Source organism: Atractosteus spatula, assembly GCF_055471065.1.
Source record: "Atractosteus spatula isolate fAtrSpa1 chromosome 10 unlocalized genomic scaffold, fAtrSpa1.hap1 SUPER_10_unloc_12, whole genome shotgun sequence".
NCBI classification, from domain to species: Eukaryota; Metazoa; Chordata; class Actinopteri; order Semionotiformes; family Lepisosteidae; genus Atractosteus; species Atractosteus spatula.
Window position 1 is genome coordinate 385990 of NW_028296615.1, and position 23595 is coordinate 409584.

Sequence of the window (23595 nt, forward strand, 5' to 3'; positions counted from 1 at the left end):
GCCCTCCCTGAGTCTGTTTTTTAGTGCTCCTAACAGGTAAGAAACGCCATATAAGGCTCACAGGGCTGGAGAACCCCGCCCCTACTCAGACTGCTCCAGGGGAAACATCTGTAGGGGAGGGGGCGTCTGAAATTCGGAGGAGGGGGGGAGGTGAAATGGAGCCGCCGTGACTGTCCCAGTGGAATTTCACAACCAGGCCCCCTGACGATTGTGATCGAAGATACCGACGAGCCGTTTGGTGTTGAGGGAAGAAGCCCGGTTTCACGTTCACCGGCGCCCTCGCGATTATTATTATTGCCCGGAGGGGCGAAATACCCCGTGCGTTCGTTCATCTCTGTAGCTGCATCGAGGTTCTGAATCGCTAATAATAATAATAATTGCAAGTGGAGCTATATATCCTGAGGTATAATAATAATAATTAATAATTGCTTACACTTATATAGTGCTTTCCTGGACTCTCCACTCAGAGCTCTTCACAGGTCATGGGGATCCCCTCCAGCCCCACCAGTGTGCAGCCCCCACCTGGATGATGCTCCAGTTAGCTCAGCACACAGCAGCTCTCAGTGGGGAGGAGAGCAGAGGGATGAAGCCAGTTCAGAGAGGGGGGTTATTAGGAGGCCATGATGGGTAAAGACCAGGAAGGAATTAGGCCAGGACACTGGGGTAACACTCCTACTCTTTTCCAAAAACACCCTAGGATTTTTAATGACCACAGAGAGTCAGGACCTCAGTTTTATGTCTCATCCGAAGGACAGCGCCTATTTACAGTATAGTGTCCCAGTCACTATACTGGGGCATCAGGACCCACATGGACCGCAGGGTGAGCGCCTCCTGCTGGCCCCAACTAACACCTCTCCCAGCAGCAGCCTTAATTTTCCCAGGAGGTCTCCCCTCCAGGTTAAGAAAACAGAGCTGTGAAACCAACAGCAAGCACAGATTCCTGTAACTACCGTCCTCGTTATAGAACGACTGTAAGTATCGGGATAAACTCCTGCAAGCTATCGGTCCACCTGAGCCCACAAGATCGAAATAATGCTGCAAGGGGACAGGCGGCGGCTTTCTTCCCTGCTGAAGGGAAAAGAAACGTTGTCTTTCCTTTCTTCTCTTTGCAGCAGGGAAGAAGCCCGTTGCCTGTCCTTTTGCAGCCTACGCATGCTGACGCAGCTCCCTACTGGAACTACTTCATCGTAATGCGGACACCCAGGAACCATGGAATAGGTGCCGTTCCTGTACGGATAGCCCTCCGGCACGTGAGACAGCCGCATGCAGCGCCTGCAAATTTGGGGGTTCATGTTCATTATCTGACCGTTGACAAAGCACATCTATTTTTTTAGGGCGCGAGTTAAGTAAGCGAAAGTCCTTTTGTCCAAAACTGAGGGGGCAGGACAGTTCAGTGGAGGGGGCAATGCCCCCTGCTCGTGGCACTGGGTCTGGACTGCTCTGCCCCCACCCCCTTCGGCAGACACCTCTACCAGGAGGCATTCCTGCAGATGCTATTACAGTGTTCTGACACAAGCAGCCCACTGTGTTTCTCCCACTAATGTACACAGCTGTGTGGACAGGGGCTCACGTGAGACCCTTTTCTGTAAGGTGTCAGTGAAATCACCAGAGTCATGTGTGTTAACAGCAATGTACAGCGATTTCAGCAACCAGATACGGTACATGTCAGGGTCTGAGGGAGCTTTCGACTGTAAGATGAGAAACTGCAGCCTACAGAAAATAAGTACTTTGCTCAGGAGTGGGTGCAATAATGAAAAAAATAAAACACAAAACTCACTTATGAGAATCGGGACCAATAAATAATCCAGTTAGTTTTTTGTACAACATGAAATCATATTTCAAATTCATAGAAACATGCCAAAATGGAGGAAAATTAAATACCAAACCTGTTCTAATATTATTGAAAAAAATTAGCCAATGTTTGAATACAGGTCCTGACCAGTTGAAATTAATGACAGAAGCGACTGGGTTCACTCACTTACAGAGCACCAGGGACTTGTGCAGACCTGAGCTTCAATTGTGGCAGGAAATGATTTACAGCTGTCGAAGAAGCCTGACAGAGCATATTCCCAGTCTCTTAAACTCTCGTCTCTGTTATCAGTATGCTTTCAAAATGTCTTTACTTCAGGCCTGGGGATGAAATCAACCCAGCAGACGTCTGAAAAAGTGTAGAGAGACAGGAGCTCCTTGAAAGAGCATTTGGAACTCAGAGACTGAGACACCACACTTTACACTGAGGGCGGCGGGGATGGGGAACAAGCTGCCCAGCCATTGTGGTTGAAGCCGATACACTGGCTTCTCTCCAGACACAGCTGAGTGAGCTCCTCCAGTCAGGACAGGAGGCTCTTCTGTACACAGAGAGTGGTGGGGATGAGGAACAAGCTGCCCGGCCCTGTTGTTATAGCCAATACCCTGGCTTCTCTCCAGACATGGCTGGGTGAGCTCCTCCAGTCAGGACAGGAGGGTCTTCATTACACAGAGGGTGGCGGCGGTGGGGAACACGCTGCCCTACCCTGTTGTTGAAGTCGATACCCTGGCTTCTCTCCAGACACGGCTGGGTGAGCTCCTCCATTCAGGACAGGAGGCTCTTCTGTACAGAGGGTGGTGGGGGTGGGGAACAAGCTGCTTAGCCCTGTTGTTGAAGCCGATGTCCAACTGTGTCCTGAGAAAAGGCTGGGTGAGGTCCTCCAATTGTTTAACACTGATTGATTATTTAACATCAATAAAGTAAACAGACTGCCTAGCAGGGACCTGGACTACAGCTGCCAAGTGAATAACTATACTGCAGAAACAGCAGAGGCGCTGTAGCTGTGAAAGAGCTTGTCCCAGTACTCAGGGTGTGACAGGGACCATTACAGAAGATCATTCGTGCATTCTGCCATAAGACTTTACAACCCAACCACGGTATGTCTGGGCAGGGGCAGCAGTGACCTGCACACCTGAAACCTGATTCCTCTGTAATCTGTAATCAACCAGTGCTCTGTTTTACTGGCGCTCTGTCTACATCTAGGTTATAGTGCAATACTTGGAAGTGGAATGGGTAATTCATTTATTATTCACTTGGGAGTGCTTGGGAGTGTGCAACATCTATACTGTGTGTTACACCTTCCTTGTGTTCTGTACATTCATTTTTTTTCTTTGTGTGCCTTTTCTGTTGTTTGTAATTCTTTATTCCATTTTAGTTAGTTATGGTATTGTATTACTGTATTACTATATCTGTACTGTGCTGTGTTGTTTGTGCCTGGCTGCTGTAGCACCTGAATTTTACCGGATGAATAAAGTACCTATCTGTTTTCATCCTGGAGAGAGACGGGAAGGAGCCGGCTGCCTCAGACTCCGATGGCCGTGTCCTGGGTGAGGCTCAGCTGCTCCAGCTCTTGCAGGGCCCAGTCATACTCCCTCTGCAGCTGCTCCGCAGACAGACTGGAGGGGCGCAGGGCCAGGAAACTGTAGGTGTCTTCGCAGTGAAAGAACTTCTCCCACACACTGGAGCAGCAGGCACACAGTACCTGGAAGGGCTGCAGTGTGTGTGTGTGGAGGGGGTGTCCCACATTGACAGGCTGAAGGAACAGAGTCTCTTTAGTCTGAAGGAACTGAATCTCTTTAGTCTGAAGGGGGTGTCCCACACTGACAGGCTGGAGGAACTGAGCCTCTTCAGTCTGAAGGGGGTGTCCCACATTGACAGGCTGGAGGAACGGAGCCTCTTTAGTCCGAAGGGGGTGTCCCACACTGACAGTAAAATGTTTTGTTTCATGTTCTGTCAGTGACAGAGTACTCAGTACTCATAAGCAAGGTACCCATTTCCTGAGGGAAGAGTGTACAGTATGTTCGAATATCAGGATTTCCACAGCTGGAGTCAACATCAGAATGATATTATCTTCTACATTCATGATGTCTGGAGCTTCAGATTTCAAGCCCTACAGAAAATAAGTCCTTTTACCTTTCAGGAGTGGGCTCAATAATAAAAATAAATAAATCATAAAAACTCTTCTTTACAAGAATCTGGAACACAATACAAATCCGGTTCGTTTTTTTTTTTTTTGGGGGGGGGCATAATTTTAAATTAATAGAAACATGGCAAAATACCAAACTGGAGGACAGTTAAAAAAAGGCAAAAACCTGTTCTCATATTGTGTGAAAGAGAGCCAGTGTTCAAACGCAGGCGAGCTGCTGAGGTTGATGACGGAGACGGCTGGGCTCACACACTCACAGAGCGCCAGAGACATGAGCAGGAACATAACAGAGGGGTGTACCCACCTCAGCAGCCACAGTAAAATGATCTGTAGTGACCTGAAGCTATTGAAGGGGCATGACAGAACACGCCTCTGGCCTCTGACACTCTAGCAGTGGACTCTGTTAGCAGGATGTTCTTAGCATGCCTTCCCTGGAGGCCCCGGGGACGACGTCAACCCAGTGGATGTCTGAAAAAGAACAGAGAAACAGGAGCTCCGGGAAAGGGCATATGGAACTGAGAAACAGAGACACCGCTTTACGCTGAGGGTAGGTGGGGGTGGGGAACAAGCTGCCCAGCTATGCTGTTGGGAGCTGGTAACCCCAGCTTCTCTCCAGACACAGCTGGGTGAGACCCTCCAATCAGGACAGGAGGCTCTTCTTTACACAGAGGGTGGTGGGGGTGGGGAACAAGCTGCTCAGCCCTGTTGTTGAAGCCGATACCCTGGCTCCTCTCCAGACACAGCTGGATGAACTCCTCCAGTCAGGATATGAGGCTCTTCTTTTCACAGAGGGTGGCAGGGGTGGGGAACAAGCTGCCCAGCTAAGCTGTTGGAGCCGATACCCTGGCTTCCCTCAGGACACAGCTGGATGAGCTCCTCAGATCAAATAACTTCTAAATACTGTAAAGGCCGGATCTTCTCACCTTTATTGGGATCATATTGTTGTGTTTAACAAAGTGCAGATATGAAAATACGCACCATAAACGATCTTCAAAGTCCTAGCCACTGTTATACTTGACGATATTCCAGCAGATCAGCTGGCATTGTAGAAACCAAGAGATTCGAGCCTGAAGTGACTATTCGTCCAGCCAAGCTTTATTGTCTGCATACAAGAACCACAATAAGGACCATAGTAGTCCTAGTAGCTCAGAAGGGACATGACTCTACACAGCTTATTTATACACGTTTCTCTCCACCCTCCCCCTCCTGTCTTTGAGATAGCTTTCTCAAGAAATTCCAGGACTCAGAAAGCACTTAAAACATTCCTTTCTTATCAGGGAGTTTAGTGTAAACATTCCCCATTTGGGAATTTAGGACAGGAAGAGAGAAGCATCTGTGCTCAAGCCAACGTGAAGGTTAGAGTTTAGCATGTGAATGCAGCAGGAGTTCACAGTTCCTGCCACTATCTGGGTACAGGGTAACACACAGATTCTGCTAGCAGACTCCATCAGCATGTATGGTGTTGAAGCTTGGAAAAGAATGAAAGCCTGATTGAATTTTTAATTATAGGCTCGTTTCAATTGATGTCTGCGGATCATTGTTTCCTGCTCCATTAAATTCCACTTTATCTCAACAAAATGTCATCCAAATAGCCTCAGGCCATCGGGGACCTTCTTAAAATCACGTTTGTGCACGTTACCAGTCAGCATTTGCGATTGCAGAAGTCACTCTAAAAAATAAGGCTTCAGTCTGTCTGGCTGGTGTCCAGTTTCAGTTTTTCCCCAGTATCATACTGCTCATGGTGAAGCACAACCCGGGGTGGGGTACAAGCTCAAACTGCACGAAAGTTGGTTGAAAACTGGACAGCAGGCGCTTCTTTACACAAAGAGTGGTGGGGGGTGTGGCCAGCAGCCATCTCACCTTGCAGCTCCCAGCTGGCGTGAGCCTAGCCAGTACCTGGAGGGGAGACTCCTTGGAAAGCTGAGGCTGCTGCTGGGAGAGGTGTGAGGGGGGACAGTAGGGGGCGTTCACCCTGCAGTCTGTGTGGGTCCTGATGCCCCAGTAAAGTGACGGGGACACTGGACTGTCCTTCTGATGAGATGTAAAACCGAGGTCCTGACTCTCTGTGGTCATTAACAATCCCAGGGTGTTTCTGGAAAAGAGTAGGGGTGTTACCCCAGTGTCCTGGCCCAATTCCCCTCCTGGTGTTTACCCATCATGCTGCAAAGGGCCTACTCACACCTGGACAGGGCTGGCTACACTGTAAGGATCATGTTTTTCGACTTCTCCAGTGCCTTCAATACCATACAGCCCTTACTTCTAAGGAGGAAGCTGGAGGAGATGCAAGTCGATGCCTCCATGACCTCGTGGATCACTGACTACCTGACAGGCAGACCACAGTCTGTGAGACTTCAGAACTGTGTGTCTGAACAGGTAGTGAGTAACACAGGGGCACCTCAGGGGACAGTTCTTTCTCCATTCCTCTTCACCCTCTATACTTCGGACTTTAAGTACAACTCAAAGTCATGCCACCTGCATAAGTTCTCAGATGACTCTGCAATTGTGGGATGTATCAAGGGTGGGCGGGAGGAGGAGTACAGAGGACTGGTCAGCAGCTTTGTGGAGTGGTGTGAGGTGAACCACTTGGAACTGAATGTAACAAAGACAAAAGAACTGGTGGTAGATTTCAGGAGAAAAAAGGTCAAACCTACTCCTGTCTACATCCATGGGAGTGGCGTGGAGATGGTGGACTCGTACAAGTACCTGGGAGTGCACATCAACGATAGACTGGAATGGTCTAAGAACACCGAGGCCATCTATAAGAAGGGACAGAGCCGACTTTACTTCTTGAGGAGGCTCAGGTCCTTCAATGTGTGTAGTAAGATGCTACATATCTTCTATCAGTCGGTGGTAGCGAGCGCCGTTTTCTACGCAGTGGTATGCTGGGGCCCTGGGATTAGAGCAGTAGATTCCAAAAGGCTGAACAAGCTCATCAGGAGAGCAAGCTCTGTCATTGGGTCTGGCCTGGACCCAGTGGAGGTAGTGGCTGAGAGGAGAATGGTGTCCAAACTAGAGGCCATCATGGACAACGTCTCCCATCCCCTCTATAACAGGCTTGTAGAAATGAAGAGCACGTTCAGCAGTAGACTGATTCATCCACGGTGCGACAGGGAGCGCTACAGGAGGTCATTCTTGCCTTCTGCCATAAGAATGTACAACGCATCCACCTTGTGTCTGGGCAGAGGCAACATTGACAGGGACCTGTTTCTGGACTGAACGCATCTACACATCTACTGCTACATCTGTTCTCTTTCTTTTTCCCGTTTACAACCGTTTTTTGTGCAATATATGCCAGGGACCCGTGCAATACATTTATATCTATATCTATATCTATATTTACATCTATATTTATATTCATATGTATGATACGATTTTTCTGCATACTGTTCTGTTCTTTGTGTGTCCGGACTGTGAGTAACTCTTTTAGTGCACCCCTCACTGTACTGATTGTACAGTGTATGTATTGTACTATTATTATTATTGTATCATTCGTTACACTGTGGCTGTGTTGTCTGTGTAAAGCTGCTGTTGCACTGCAATTTCCCTCACGGGATCAATAAAGTATCTATCTATCCCTCTGCTCTCCTCCCCACTGAGAGCTGCTGTGTACTGAGTGGACTGGAGCATCATCCAGGTGGGGCTACAGGGGATCCCCGTGACCTGGGAAGAGCTGGAGAGTGGAGAGTCCAGGAAAGCGCTATAGAAGTGTAAGGAGTTATTAATTATTATTAACAGGCTGCCCAACCTGTTGTTAAAGCCTCTCTCAGGACACAGCTGGATGAGCTCCTCGGAACAATTAATTCTTCACCAGCAAACGGGGCGGAAGGGTCCCACGGGCTGAACGGGCCCCTCGTGGATGCAGGTGTGTTCACATGCAAGTGAAAGGCGGGACGCGACAGAGACTGGGGACGCGCCCCGAGAGACACCCCAGTGGGCATTGATTCGTCGAATATACGTATATTCACGGCGAAAATACGGCTATACGTATATATACGTCGCCTCGACGTATAATCAACGTCGAATTGCAACCGTAAAATCGACGACATTAATAAACTCATATATAACGTCGAAAACACATCTAACACAGTGCCTGAGGCTTTTTACTGTACAGTATGTATCGTGTGTGCCGCAACTAGGAGTATACGGCACTCTGCACAGTGTACGAAGTAAATTATTTTGCAGTAATTAATTTACACGTGTATAATAAATATAGTAAATATAATAAATTAATTACTGCAAAATAATTTACTTCGTACACTGTGCAGAGTGCCGTATACTCCTAGTTGCTGAAGTCCCACCCTACATCAACAGAAAAAGAAATAAAGGAGCACGCAATGTGTTACTTGAAGAATGCATATGCAAGGCAGGGGGCCAGGAGATCTGGACACTGAAAATAATAGGTTTTTGGTTCTAACTGTTAGGACAATTAGACAGGGTTTGCAAATAGTGGACAAAAATCGTCTTAACTTCCATTGTAATATTTTTTTTCTTGGAAATATAGAAGTTGTACATTTTAAAATGTATATTTGAATCAAAATGTGGTTTTGAGTTAGTGTGTTAATGTAATTAGTTTGTGTTTGTCATTACTATACTGTATATTGCCATGTTACCAGAATTTGTAGCTGAAGTTTAAGACTAGTTGTGTTTTTTATGATTATTGCCCATATGTTGATTGTTGATTGATTGTATACAATGTATAATTTGAAATACATATGTTTCAGGTGTGAATGTGTATTTTCAGAATAAATTTCTAAACCTAATCATTGGCTTGGTTTGTTTCTACACCTATAAAACCTATCTTTGATGTATAATAGACCTCTAACCATATACGTATAATAGACCTCTAAAGTTATCCGTATAATTGACCTCTAACCATATACGTATAATAGTCCTCTAAAGTTATCCGTATAATAGACCTCTAAAGTTATCCGGAACTCCAACCATATATGTATAATAGTCCTCTAAATTTATCCGTATAATAGAACTCCAACCATTTATGTATAATGAACGTCTAAACATAGACGTATAACTTTAGACGTATATTAGAATTTCATTCTAGACGAATTGCAGACCACATTTAGACGTCTAAGGTATGCGTTTAATAGACGTATATTATACGTCTTTTGCCCACTGGGACAGCTGGGTTGGACAACGGACGGTTGGGGAAAGCCGACGCCTGTTCTTATCTTGACTTGCCTGGAAAACTCCCACCTCTTCAGAAATCACCCGTTTCAGCAGGAAAGGCTGCGTGTCGCGCGGGGTGAGGGGTTCGAGGGGCGGGGCCGCGCGCACACAGGTGTGTATCGCCAACCTGCCCCCCTCTTCCTCCTCTTGCACGCTTTTATTCCTTTCCGCCGCGAAGATCAGACCATCTTCAGCAATGCAGCCGGCTCCGCGCGTTTCCAGCAGCTCCTCGGTGCGTATTTGAGCTCGGTCCTCTTCTGCGTGGCTGCTGCCCCGCGCGATCAGCTTGCCCATCTCTCCGCGCTTGATCGGGCCGGCCTGCGGGTTTGCGGGTTTTGCTCTGCATTGTGTGTCGGGGTGGGTACGCCGATATTAATCCACGATCCAGGGTCACACGGACGCGCCGATCCTACGCGAGCACGGAGTGTGTGTCCTGTGATGGACTAGTGTCCTGTCCAGAGTGTGTGTGTGTGTCCTGTGATGGACTGGTGTCCTGTCCAGTGTGTGTGTGTGTGTTAAGCAGGCTTAAAAGTTAACTACACGCCGAAACGTGGAGAGAAAAAAAAACCCAGCGTGTCCGTTTCTGCTTTTCTGAGTGGAATGAACCCGCGCTGCATTCTTTCACGGTGCAGGGCTGTGGGTGTGTCGGGGTTCCTGTTCCAATCAGAAAGGTTCAGATCTGCGTCTGTGGGGGGTTTTAATGACCGATGCGTAACGCAATGAGGATTAAAAAGGGACACGCGCGTGGCTTTCTTTCGGGTTCCCCTGTCTCGTGTGAAGAGCACTAGAACTGTCATTCGGTAAGAATTTGCAACTTCACTCCGATCCCCAGCAAACGCGGTAGAGGCAGCAGCTATAAAATAAGATGAGATTACTTTAATTAGCCCTATACAATTTCTTGCATGAGGAATGTGTCTTTTCACAGACCCCAGCTTGCTCTCCATGAGACACACAGACAGGGAGAGAGAAGCTGGGGGTCAGAGCGCAGAACCGGCAGACCCTTCCAGCCCCAGGCGCAGATCCTGAGCTACAGAGCCACCGCTCCGCGCTCCGCCCTCCGCTCCTTTGTATATAAGGAATTAATTCATTAGATACAGCGAGGCACCGGCAGAAACACACCAGCGACCCTATATTCACGAACGAAGACGCAAACACGCACGTCGGAGCCGCCCCTATAATGAAGGACCCTGGAAAAGTTTAATCTTACCCAAAAGGGGGGTGCAGCTCATATTATTCAACCCCCTTCCACCTATATAGCGCCTTTCCGGACTCTCCAGCTCTCTCCAGGTCATGGGGATCCCCTCCACCCCCACTAGTGGGGAGCCTCGCCTGGGTGACGTTTAGGGTGACAGAGTTGCAAGGAAAGGAAGAGCAAATACTTACCACACATTTTTTAAAAAGACGGGGGAGGGAGAAACCAAGCTATTAAAAAAAAAAACATTTTGATCTCCGTCTCTCTCTTTTCCAGAAGTAAAGAAGATCAGCAACAAAAATGGCGGAGAACAAAGGTAGGTGTGTTGGTACCTCCGAGGTCGAAAAAAGGATCACCGACTGCATGCCATGTGCGTGACAAGTCGGCTTAAAGATCAGACGCTGTTAAACGAAAGAACTTCTCATCCCGTTATATTATAAAGACGGAAGTCTGAGAAAATCAAAGATGACGTTCTTGAGCAGCGTCAAGTGAGATCTAATTTACAAAATCGAAAATGAATGCCCCCCAAAACAGCCGCGGGTGGTTATATTGTCCTCGGGAATCTCTTCCTTATGTCAAAATGGCTTAACTGTGGGAACGCATAGACCTGATGGAAGTTTGATAGGACTTGGGGCGCCCTCTGGCGGAAAAGGGCTTAATTATCAGCCGCTCGGCTCTCTTCAACAATGAGGCGTCCTCAAACAACAAGTAAAAAAAGTTACTCGTTACTACTAAAAGACCCGCTTATTAGATCTTGGTTACCACCATTTCCTCATCGATGTTCTAGAAAATTAATTTTTATTTTTGGATTTAAGTGAAAACAGCGCTGTGGTTCCCCCTTCTGGAACGGCGCAAACTCCCGGTTCTTTCCTCCCTGCTGCTGGGACGAGCTTTTCCTGCAGCGGCCGAAGCAGCTGCATTTGAAGGGTCTCCTCCCCTCCCATCTTATGGCCCGCGGCAGATTTCTTAACACAGCCTCCTGTCCGGTTTCTCTCTCTCTCTGCCTGCGTGCGCCCGCAGTCCAGGCCGGCTTCCACGCGGTGCAGTCGGTGATCCAGCTCCAGGAGCTGGTCTCCGTGGTGCAGAAGGCGGCCGTGCTGTTCAAGGTGTCCTACTTCAGCCTCTGCCTGTACCCGGATCTGGAGACCAAAGTCCACCAGCGGGGCACGGAGTCGCGCAAGCTGTGCATCTCCACGGCGGCTACGTTTTTACAGGTAGGCGACGCGCCCTTTAAATATCATTATTGCTGGCCCAGCAGCACTAATAGTGATGCTCGTGTAGTGGACCACTGCCTGGAAGTGTATTTAAAACTGATGGGGGGGGAGGCAGCACGTCTGTACTGACACAGCTGGGTGAGCTCCTCCAGTCAGGACAGGAGGATCTTCTGTACACAGAGGGTGGTGGGGGTGGGGAACAAGTATCTTTACTTTTCTCTCTCATTTCTGGTTCTTCCCCCCCGAAGTGCGCCAACGTGGGGACCGACGTCATGAAACGGGTGTTCCCAGCGATTCGGCAGGCGGTGAGGGACCAGCAAACGCAGCGGCCCGGGTCAGCCTGGAGCTGTCCAAGACCCTGATCCAGAAGGATATAATGCATAATGTCGTGGAAAAGTACACATCTTTATTTCCTCTGGGGAATTCCAGCTCGCGGCTGCTGGGTCTGTTGATGCTCTCTTGGGGAAGAGGGTTAAGTATCATTCTCATCATTTTAATCAGAGTTCAGTCAGCCTCAAGGTGGAAGGGTACAACTGAACAGCTGTGCAAATGGATAAAGGCTACTGAACGATACGTCAAGTCTCACGTTCGTTTCCCCCCCCCAAGGCACTCGTTTTTCTCTGTCGTGAGAACATAAGAAGGGCCAAGTCTTCTTTTTCATTTCTAACTGGTCTAGCCTGTTTTAATGGTTATTGGATCCGAGGCTGCAATGGTGTGAAAGTAGCCAGTTTTCAACCACAGAGCTGGGCACCTTGTTCCACACCCCCACCACCCTTTGTGCAAAGAGGTGTTTTCTGTTCTCCGCTTTCAACCACTTTCAGATAGTTTTACACTCCCTTCAGACTTAAAAGTTCCTCCAGCCTGTCAGTGCGGGATTCGCCCTTCAGACTGAAGAGACTCAGTTCCTCCATCCTGTCAGTGTGGGACACTCCCTTCAAACTAAAGAGACTCAGTTCCTCCGGCCTGTCAGTGTGGGACACTCCCTTCAGACTGAAGAAACTCAGTTCCACCGGCCTGTCAGTGTGGGACCCTCTCTTTAGTCTAGTCTCTGTCACCGGCTGGATGAACCCCTGACTATCTCTCTCTCTCTCACTCTCCTGGCCGCAGGTACGAGAGCCTGAATGGCAGCGTGGCCAGCACCTGCAGCGACGTGAAGGCGGTCCGGGAGAGCGAGCAGCAGGAGAGGGAGAAGAAGACGCAGGAGGCGGAGGCTCTGCGGGCACAGGCCCACGCCCTGAAGGACCGGCTGGCACGGCTGAGCGAGGAGAAGGCCCGGGTGGGCCGGCAGATCCAGGACAAGCTGGCGGAGAAGAGGCGGCGCCAGGGCGGCTGCTGGGCCTACAGCGACAAGAGCAACAACGCCCGCCTGAGCGCCCTGGAGGGCGAGCTGCGCCACCTCTTCGGGGAGGACAACCGCCTCGCCCGGGAGATCTGGGACAACGCGGCCGAGCTCAACCGCGTGCAGGCCGTCCAGCGTGTGTGTGTGTGTGTCCTGTGATGGACTGGAGTCCTGTCCAGCATGTATGTGTGTGTGTGTGTGTCCTGTGATGGACTGGCGTCCTGTCCAGGGTGTGTAAGTGTGTGCGTGTCCTGTGATGGACTGGCGTCCTGTCCAGGGTGTGTAAGTGTGTGTGTGTGTCCTGTGATGGACTGGCGGCCTGTCCAGGGGGTGTGAGAGTGTGTGTGTGTCCTGTGATGGACTGGCGGCCTGTCCAGGGGGTGTGAGAGTGTGTGTGTGTCCTGTGATGGACTGGCATCCTGTCCAGGGTGTGTGAGTTTGTGTGTGTCCTGTGATGGACTGGCGGCCTGTCCAGGGGGTGTGAGTGTGTGTGTCCTGTGATGGACTGGTGTCCTGTCCGGGGTGAGTGTGTGTGTGTGTGTCCTGTGATGGACTGGCATCCTGTCCAGGGTGTGTAAGTGTGTGTGTGTCCTGTGATGGACTGGCATCCTGTCCTGTGTGTGTGTGTGTGTGTGTGTGTGTGTCCTGTGATGGACTGCTGTCCTGTCCAGGGTGAATCCTGCCTTGTGCCTGTTGCTTGCTGCCCACCCCTCTCCCTCTCTCCCTCTCCCTCAGGGAAGCTCGGGAAGCCCAAGCAGCTGCAGGAAGTGCAACGCTGCCTGTCCCGCGTCCAGCAGATCCTGCTGAGGCTGCACAACTTCTGCGACACTGCCCGGGTGGCCATCGCCAGCCTGGGGCAGAAGACAGAGGCGGGAGAGAGCTTCCTGGATTACATCCAGGACTTCAAGGAGGAGTACCTGAAGAGCCTGGATGAGGCGGAGCAGGTGGGTGGAGGGGCAGAGGGGCAGATCGGTGGTGTGATTTTCTCTCCCGAATTTCAGTGGGAGCCTCCGTCAGTCAGATGGGTAGCTGTCTACAGTAGCTGGAAATAAGGAAACTACGATATTTTAGGACAGTCATTCATTTTAGAGTTAATAACTGCCATTTTTCTCCACACATCTACACACTGTGCACAAATGCACACCACACACATTCTGACTACAATCGCAACGTACACACCAACACAATGTATACACACAATTGATCTGACACAATCGCACTCTACACCCTACTATACTGTATACACACTACACACACAGACACATTCGTACTACATACATCAACACAACGTATACACACTGTACACACAATCACACCCTACACCCCACTGTACTGTATACACACTACACATGTACACACATTCGTACTATATCCATCAACGCAACGCGTACACACAATCACACTCTACACCCAACTATACTGTATATACACTACACACGCACACATTCATACTGTACACATCATCGCAACACATACACACACTGTACACACAACTGATCTGTATTCACAATACACACAACGACACACTACACATGCATGCACATTCGTACTACATACATCAACACATACACACTTTACACACCACTGATCTGTATACACAATACACACAACCACACTCTACACCCAACTATACTGTATACACACTACACATTTGTACTGTTTACATCAATGCAACGCATGCACACGCACACACACACGCACACACACACACACACACTGCAGTCCTTCCAGGTGCTGTGTGCCTGCTGCTCCAGTGGGGGGGAGAAGTTCTCTCACTGTGAAGACGCCTACAGCTTCCTGGCCCTACGCCCCTCCAGTCTGTCTGCAGAGCAGCTGCAGAGGGAGTACGACCGGGCCCTGCAAGAGCTGAAGCAGCCGAGCCTCTCCCAGGACATGGCCATCGACGTCTGAGGCAGGAGCACGAGGACCGGGAAGAGCTCTCTCACGGCCTCTGCGCTTCCTGCATTATAATGGGGTCCCTGCTAGGCCATCTGTCTAGTTTCTTGATGATGTCATGTGGTGATTTATGATGTCATGGAGGATGGGAATTGCTTTTCCCTGCTCCTGGGGTTCTGGTGAGGGGTTATCATGCAGACTAGGATCAAGGCTAGGGTGTTGCTGGTCTACAGCAGGGGGGTTTGGTCATGTCCGTGTTTCTAGTGTGACTGCAGAAAATTTCAAATGCACCTTTTTGACTATGTTCATTAATGGTATTTGGACAGCTTAAGTGAGGGGGGTGACTGTCACGTAGCTCCACAATGTCATACTTGGGATCCCCCACACGCGGTGTAATTCATGTGCCTGATCCCCATCTGTATGGTGTGAAATAATGGAACTGCACAATAAAATGGTCTCGATGGGAGCAGTCTGATTCCTTTGCCGTCTGTGATACAAGCTGCCCAGCCCTGTAGTTTAAGCCGATACCCTGGCTTCTCTCCAGACACAGCTGGGTGAGCTCCTCCACTCAGGACAGGAAGCTCTTCTGTACACAGAGGGTGGTGGGGGTGGGGAACAAGCTGCCCGGCCGTGTTGTTGAAGCTTATTCCTTCGCTTCTCTCCAGACACAGCTGGGTGAGCTTCTCCAGGACAGGAGGGTCTTCTGTACACAGAGTGGGGCAGGGGTGTGGAACAAGCCGCCCATCCCTGTGGTGGAAGCCGAGACCCTGGCTTCTCTCCAGACACACCTGGGTGAGCTCCTCCAGTCAGGACAGGAGGCTCCTCTGTACATAAAGGGTGGTGGGGGTGGGGTACAAACGTACCCTTCCATTTGACTAAACAACCTTTTCTCCATATCCCTGCTTTACCCTGAGAGCCAAGAGGGTGGAGTCCCATCCAAATAACAAAAGACACATCTATTCAACTGACACTCAGAGGTGACCGAACACATTTCAGGTTTACACCCCAGTTAAACGTGCCTTTCCTTCATTTCAGATCGCTCTGCTCCCCATGATCTCTGAAAACCCACTCTCACACACCACGCCCTCACATCGCACATGGCTCTACATTCACCAGCTGTAATACAGCTACGAACAAAGACAGACATTGAAGTTCGCCATTACTAAATGACATTCGTATTAGTTCATGCATGTATTAATGTTCACTGGAAAGCAGTTTCAGTTAAATATTAAAATGTTCCCAGCGACAGCTGCATAACAGACTCATGACAGTAGTGACCGTATTATGTCCACCCTATCTGGGGATGTTCTAATGTGACTCCAGCTGCTTAAACCACATGAAGAGGTGATGTCAGTTCGTCCCCCTACTTCAGTAACCACTAGAGGGCAGCAGCTCTTGCTCTGAGTTCGCTGAAAGAGAGACTTACAGAAGACACAGGCACAAGAACGGAGCCTGGAGAGATGTTCAAATAAACGCCGCCCCCCAGGGAGACCCGACTGTGTAAGAGCCTGGGACCTGTGAAAAGAGTCTTTTATATTTCTATTTAAGTGATTTTTTTAATATTTATTTTGTATTGCTGTACGCATCTTAATTTTTCGTCTATTCTGGTGTCTGGTTTTCTGTTTTTTTTGGCTTGTCTTGGACTGCTGTAACACATCAATTTCCCTTCAGGATCAATAAAGTCCTATATATCTTCTGCTCTGTTTTGTACCTTACAGAATGATGAGTTAAAAGCTAAGTCAGCCATTTACAGAGCAACACCCACACTAACACAGATGATTTTTTTTAATTCCCACAATAGATAACAGTATATTCAAACAAAGCAACAGCAATATAATAAACCTGACAGGAGCTACTTTAACACCTCACGCTCTTTCACACTTCAATTCTCTCAACAGATGGGCAAAAAAAAATTCCAGCAAAGAGATAAGACTTTTATTGTCCCCTGAGGGAATTTTGTATGGACACCCAGCACTCCTGTACATTTAAATAGCATGCACAAAAAGAGAGAAGAAAATAAAATCATTGCACATTACACTATTACAAAAAATAAGAAAAACACTGCACATCATTCTATTGCACATGTACAGTAGAACACATAACATGGAACGTTTATAACACATCGCAAAAACATATTGCACTCAGGTGGGTTGTAAGAGTCAAAATTGTTTATCCTTGACATTTTTGTGTTGACAGCTGTAATGCATAGTGGAACAAAGGAATCTTTGTATCCGTTTCACTTACCTTTGGGAACCCTGAAACGTTTGCCCGAAGGAAGAAGTTGGTATTCAGGGTTGAGGATGTGGGAAGGATCTGATATCATTGTTCCTGTCTGTCTGATTAGGGATTTTTCAAAGATGGCCTGCGGGGAGGGCTGCTGTTTCACTCCCTTGACCTTGAAAGCTGTCTGGATGAGGCGGGTCATTTGCCATTTAAAATGAACTGATAGATGACCGAACCACACTGAAATACCATATCTGATAATGCTCTCGATTACAGCTCCAGAGACAGATAAAGTGGGTGACCGCAGCTACTGTCTGCAACACAGTGTGGTGTGAATGATACAGGGTGTAAAGACCTTTTTCAGACGAGCTGCGATCAAATGATCGGAACACATAGGAGACGAAACTGGAAATTAGACCATCTAACAACCCAGCAAACAGGGCTGAATGGATAAGAAAACCCATAATTAATGAAGAAATATAAGGTAACCAAATGAGGAATCACAGGAGAAAATATATGAAATAATTTAAAAAACAGGAGTATAACAGTGGAGCTGATGTATGATATGCAAACAGACAAAAGGAAAAAAAAATCATTGTAAATGGAAAGAAAAAACATTCTAAGCAAGAAATTATTCTGCAGACTTCATGCTGTCAACACTAAAAACAATTCAAGTTAAACAGGGGGCTAATTTCAGCGGCCACATTTGTTGCTTCTGGTCTTAAGGCTGAATTCCAGTTTGGGGTGCTGCTTTCAGTTCATTACAACTGACCCCAGCAGGAAGGGCAGCCCCTACATCACAATTCTCGCGAGCTCTCACCCGTGATGAGAGCAGCCTTGCCCTGATCTCCACAAACATGGCGACCATACAGGACTTGCACAACGTTCAAGAATTTGTGAAGGTCTCGGAATTTCTCACATTTTGCAGTACCCTCAATAATTTCTTCTGAGACGGAGATTTAATAACTGGTTGGAGACACTGGGGCAGCAATCCCCGTTTAACACTACAAAGTGTACATTGCCACAAACAAAATACGTGTTCCTAAAAAACGTTGCAAACGCAAAAGATTCCCAATAGCCTCTGAACACAACTATAAAGTTTACTTTTACAGCGGTAAATCTATTTGGTAATAAACAAACAAGCCAATAGCATAATACCTTAACGCCCTCGCCCAGTGGTGAGGAGGAAGCGCACCTAGGCGCTCATAGTACCGCAAAGCAGGCTGGGAGTTGTAGCCGGGGGGAGTCTGAGGGTCAGCAGGATGATATGTATCTGCATACGTAAATATTGTGATAGTAGTTTTAGTGTCCTGTATAGCTCTATAAGTGTATAGCCCGAAGTTAACGAGTTACCACCCTAACCACGTGTAAGTGTTCTGTCGGTCTCCTCATGTGTGTATAGCCTGTGTTTGGTTTTTGTGTGGTTTTGTTTGGAGAATAAAGCCGTCGCTTGGTTTACGATCATGTCTCCACTTGTCCTTTGTCCTGAGGGAACCTGAAAAATGTTACATTGGTGTCAGAAGCGGGCAGGATGGACAGACCATGGCAGACATTCACTGATTTTGTCAAGCGCCGGCTAACCCTAAAAGAGACTGAACCCACCGGCAGCGCACATACAGAGCCTGAGCAACTCCTGGGTGCGACAGGTGGCCACAGCCCTTACCAGGGCTACCCAGTAGTGGTCTCGCTGGTAGAATTGGGGCGACTGCCCACTACTCCTGCCCAGTGGATGCCCAAGAGAGAAGATGCCCTCCCTGCCGGAGTCGGCCAGCTATTCCCACACCCGCCAGCGCGGGTGCGACCCGGTCGCTACGACGGGGAAGCGCCTTGGGAAACCTACGAGGCTCAGTTCCAGCTCGCGGCCCGGACAAATGGCTGGAGCCGGGCAGAGATGGCCGGCCACCTGGCGGCGGCGCTGGAAGGAGTGGCCTGCCAGGTTCTCCTGGATGTCCCAGAGGAGGACTGAGGTGAATACGCGGCGCTGGCAGCAGCTCTCCGGCTGGGCCCGGTCGCCGCTGATGTCATGTTCCTTGCCCGCCGAGGATACCCGGCTTTCCCCCGGGAGGCGCAGCGGGAGATGGCTCTTCAGGCCTTTCTCAAGGCCCTCTTACCCGAAGAGCCGTGCCGAAACAGGGAAACAGGTGCTTGCCTTCCGTCTGGGTACAGCGACGGTGCGCCTGCTACCTTGCACCCATCCAGGAGGACTGCATCCTGGGGCTGGACCTGCTGCAGCGAGTGGGGACCAGTTTGGACTTGGGATGGCAGGAGTTGGTGTGGCAGGGGGAGCGACTTCACCTGGTGGAGGGCAGGCCCGGCGAAGGCCGAGGGACACGGGCTTGCCGGAGACGGGAGAAAAAGAGGCAGTGGCGGTGGCAGTCGCAGGGGCGGACCGGGCCTGCGAGCCGGGGAGCGAGCGTGCCGGATCCTGCCCCTGAATCACCCGGGGGGCCTGACAAGGTGGCGGTGGTGGTGGCGGGGGCCGAGCATTGCGTGGAAGCGAGGCGCGCCATTGAGGACCTCTACCAGCGAAGCTGCGAGGGCCTCGATTGGGACCAGTGGCAGCGGCTCCAGGAACTACTCGCCCAAAACGAGGACCTCTTTGCGGCAAGGGATGAGGACTGCACCCGCACTGCCCTGGTCCAACACAACATCAACACTGGCGACGCTCAGCCCATCTGCATCCCACCGGGACACATGGCTCACGCCAAGCGTACTGCCGCCGAAGAAAAAATCTGGGAGATTGTCACAGCGGGGGTGATTGAGCCTGTGGTCGGCGCCAGCTATACTTCTCCGAAAAAAAGACGGCTCGTGGAGGTTCTGCGTGAACTACCGCAAGGTCAATGAGGTCACCTGGAAAGATTCCTACCCCCTGCCGAGGATAGACGACGCCCTGGACTACATCACCGGGTCGACCTGGTTCAGCTCCCTGGACCTCCGCTGCGGCTACTGGCAGGTACCGCTCGCTCCCGATGCTCGACCGAAGACGGCCTTTTCCATCGGCCAGGGCCTCTGGCAGTTTACTGTCATGCCCTTTGGCCTGTGCAATGCCCCGGCAACTTTCGAGACGCTGATGGAGAAGGTGCTGGCATCGGTCCTGTGGAACCAGTGTGTGCTGTATCTGGACGACCTGCTGGTTCATGCCAGGTGTTTCGACCAGGCCTTGACGAACCTCCAGGCGGTGCTGGCCTGCATCCGCCGTGCTGGCCTGAGGCTCAACCCCCGCAAGTGCGAGCTCCTGCGGCGGGAGGTGACATGTTGTTGGACAGCGAGGGGTGGCTACAGACCCAGGTAAGGTCGCCGCAGTGAGGGGCTGGCCAACTCCCCGCACCGTCGCAGAGCTGCGCAGCTTCGTATTATCGGTTGGCTTCGTATTATCGGAGGTTCGTCCAGGACTTTGCCAGCATCGCTCCCCCACTGCACTGCCTCACCAACAAGGGCCACCGCTTTGACTTGGACTCGGGCTTTCGGCCGGTTAAGTGAAGCTCTGGTGGGGGCCCCCGTGCTGGCCTACCCCGACCCGCGGTTACCGTATGTCCTAGATACCGACGCGAGTGACTCGGGGGTTGGGCGCGGTGTTGGCGCAGGAGGGGCCAGATGGGGAGCGTGTAGTTGCCTACTGCAGTTGGGCTTTGAATAAGGCTTAACGTAACTACTGGATGGAGTACCGAAAACTTGAAAAAGCTCTCGCAGTTAAATTCTTTTTAATGTTTTTAATGTTCTTTTTCTTTTTGTTTTGAAGTTGTTTCATTTGTTTGTTTGTTTTACAGTTTTCAGTGGGTTTGTAATGTTGTATAGGGGCTGAATTACTTTGTTCCATCCAAATTCCATTATGTGAATTTATGCTTTTTTAATATAAGCATTAACAATACAAGGCGTGCTCAAAAACTGTTACTTATTAGCTTAAGAAGCGGCAGTGTTTTGACAAAGTGTGGTATTCGAACAGTAAATGCTGAAGTGTTTAATACTTTCTTGAGAGCAGATCTCCCTCGATTTAGACAAACTCTTGTTCGGCCGATGATTTCAGATCAAAATCTGAATCAAGTGGAAAGAAAGCTGAATTACGCAAAGGTCATATAAGGCACTGGGTATCAGTGGGTACACCATCAGGTCCTGCTAGGAGGATTGGGAGGATCAAATTGACACAGAGGGACCCAATGTGGGGGCTGAACCCACAGTTCTGAGATTAAGAGATTCATGCTCTATCGACCGCGCCTATATAAATCTTGTGCTACAGCAGTAATGTTTCTGGGTGTGGATGAACATGACATAATAGGCTGACAGTAGGAACACGTGGCCCACAGGCAGTGATAGTATCACTATCACATTTGGCTGCAGTATATTGTGTTGAGAGCAGCAATAACTTTCCTGCAGAGATGGGAGTGCCTTTAATACAGCTCTTTCAATTGGACAGAGTAACAGGAACCGACCTAAAGTTTCGGCTGTGAATCCATCTCCACATGGGGAAAAGAGACAGTAAAATAGCGATGAAGAAACAGAAAGAATTGTGCTCGCTGCAAAGTAGGAAAGAGGTGGTCAGACACATAAAACAGCTTGGTGATAATTTGCAGCGACAGTTTTATGTTATTTAGTACACAGATTTCTCTTCATGTTCCTTAAGATGTGTAATTTGTATGATGGTTGTATGAGAACAGTTTCTTCTAAAGTCCTGTCAATTGACAGTGGAGAGCTAGCTGGTGCACATCTTCAAGAAGACTTTCTTTAAGGCGATTACAAGTTTCTTGAACAAATCTGTGTCATATTTTTAAAATAATTTAGCTAATGAGCAACGAGAGTATAAATGAACTCTCCCACCCTCCATTCAAAGATAAAACTCCATGTGCGAGTCTAAGTTTCTTTGTAGCTACTGATGTTTGTCATTATTGGACATTCCCGGTGATATTGACTAAGGAGCTCAATTTTTACGTGTTGTAGTTTAACATGTGCAAAACATTTATATCCACTGCAAATATCGGCAAGGTCAGTGATATTCTCAACAATGTGTGCCATTGCAATTCATGCCATACGTTTTCCCAATGTATTCTGACATGCCAAGATCAGAGGGTCATATTTAAAAAACTGGTGCATTAAAATTTTTTGTACTTCAGGATTTTGATAGTCTGTTACATTGTCTTTCACACGTCGGTGTCAGAACTGTGAGACATTTTCATAATCGGGGGGAAGGCCGTAGCAATAAGCAGAAAGTGCAATCACCCTTTCCCAGTGTAAGTCCGTGTTGTGATGAGTTTCTAAAATTGGTTTGCGATTTTCTGAAATATATTCCATACAAAAATATAATTTGGACAGCCGCTATTTATTTGGATATTCCCTTTCACTGAAGATGTCTACAGTATTCCAGCCGGATTAGTACTGATCGACGAGAGCCATCTACAGGCGAAAGGCGACATAACATAACAGCAGCAGCATTTAAGGTGGAACGAAAAACGCGAATAAGAAGCTGGCGAATAAGAAGCCAACTTCAGCCTCGTAGCAGACCCTGGGAGGCACGCTCAAAATAATCATCTTTCCCAGTACTTCAGAGTCATATTTAGAGCGCTTTACTGCAATTTTATGTGATCGATGGAAGATGTGAAGCCATAGAGCCTGTACTGCGCTTTCACATTGAAATTGAAGCCATTTCTTATGCTTTCTCTCAGTGTCGGGGCTGCAATTGCGTGTAAAGGAGGCGACTTGAAAATGAAACGTGTAATCACCTTACAGAGGGTCTTCACGACGGGGTGCGTCAGCTAGTTTTCCATTATTGTCAATTTACTGGACTTCTGAAGAAACCTATCGACATCGAAAATACAAACTGCACAGCTTAAGGCACATGAAGAGAAATCCGTGTGCTGATTGACTCAAAAATGTCGCTACAAATAATCCGCCGGGTTGATTTACTTGTCCGACCACCTCCCTCCGTCCCTCTTTGCTGTTAGCACAATTCTTCCACTTTCTTTTCTTGTATTTTCCTTGCTATTTTACTGTTGCTTTTCCCCATGAGGAGATGGATCCACAACCGAAACCGTTTTCACCCTGTGTTTCTGCAGCGTCAGTCTGTATGAGAAGCACAGCTCCAGTGGCGCAATCGGTCAGCGCGCGGTACTTATATAACAGTGCACAGCGGAGTCATGCCGAGGCTGTGAGTTCGAGCCTCACCTGGAGCAGTATAGCCTGTCTTTAGCTACTGAAAGCAACTGTCGAGTTTAGATACTCTTAGGTATTTGATGGAGATAAATTAACATCAAACGAACAAGTAAAGGTAAAGGTTTATTTCGAGTCACGATCAAAGAAGGCTCCACAGCTGAAACATTGTTTCCTTCTCTTTTCAGCATGGAATAAACCTATACTTTTCCCTTTGCAGCATGCCCACGCATGCTGACGCAGCTCCCTACTTAAATTACTATCAGCTGTGTACTGTAATATGATTTGACTCCACGCTTGTGTTTCTCGGGAGACAGCAGAAATATTGAGGATTTGCGGCTACAGAAAATAATGTGAACTTTACAGGCAAAAGTAAGGTTACGTTAAAGAAACAAAAACTTATTGTCACCCTTTTCAACTTGATTATTTAAGACATTTGTTCGGAATAGTATATCT

At 48.7% G+C, this 23595-nt stretch overlaps 1 protein-coding gene and 1 non-coding gene across 2 annotated transcripts; both read left to right on the plus strand.

Annotated features, from left to right (window-relative positions):
• The first annotated feature begins 7809 nt into the window (after positions 1-7809).
• LOC148812998 (uncharacterized) lies at positions 7810-15242 on the plus strand. Its single transcript, XM_088908450.1, has 7 exons — positions 7810-7815; positions 9093-9369; positions 10606-10645; positions 11350-11543; positions 11792-11939; positions 12651-13826; positions 14142-15242. The coding sequence occupies exons 1-6, from the start codon at positions 7810-7812 to the stop codon at positions 13039-13041; spliced, it is 1056 nt and encodes a 351-aa protein (XP_088764576.1). The 3' UTR covers positions 13042-13826; positions 14142-15242.
• Positions 15243-23068: 7826 nt separating this feature from the next.
• Positions 23069-23162, plus strand: trnai-uau (transfer RNA isoleucine (anticodon UAU)). The gene is made up of 2 exons: positions 23069-23106; positions 23127-23162. It is a non-coding gene; the product is annotated as a tRNA-Ile (tRNA).
• Positions 23163-23595: the final 433 nt, after the last annotated feature.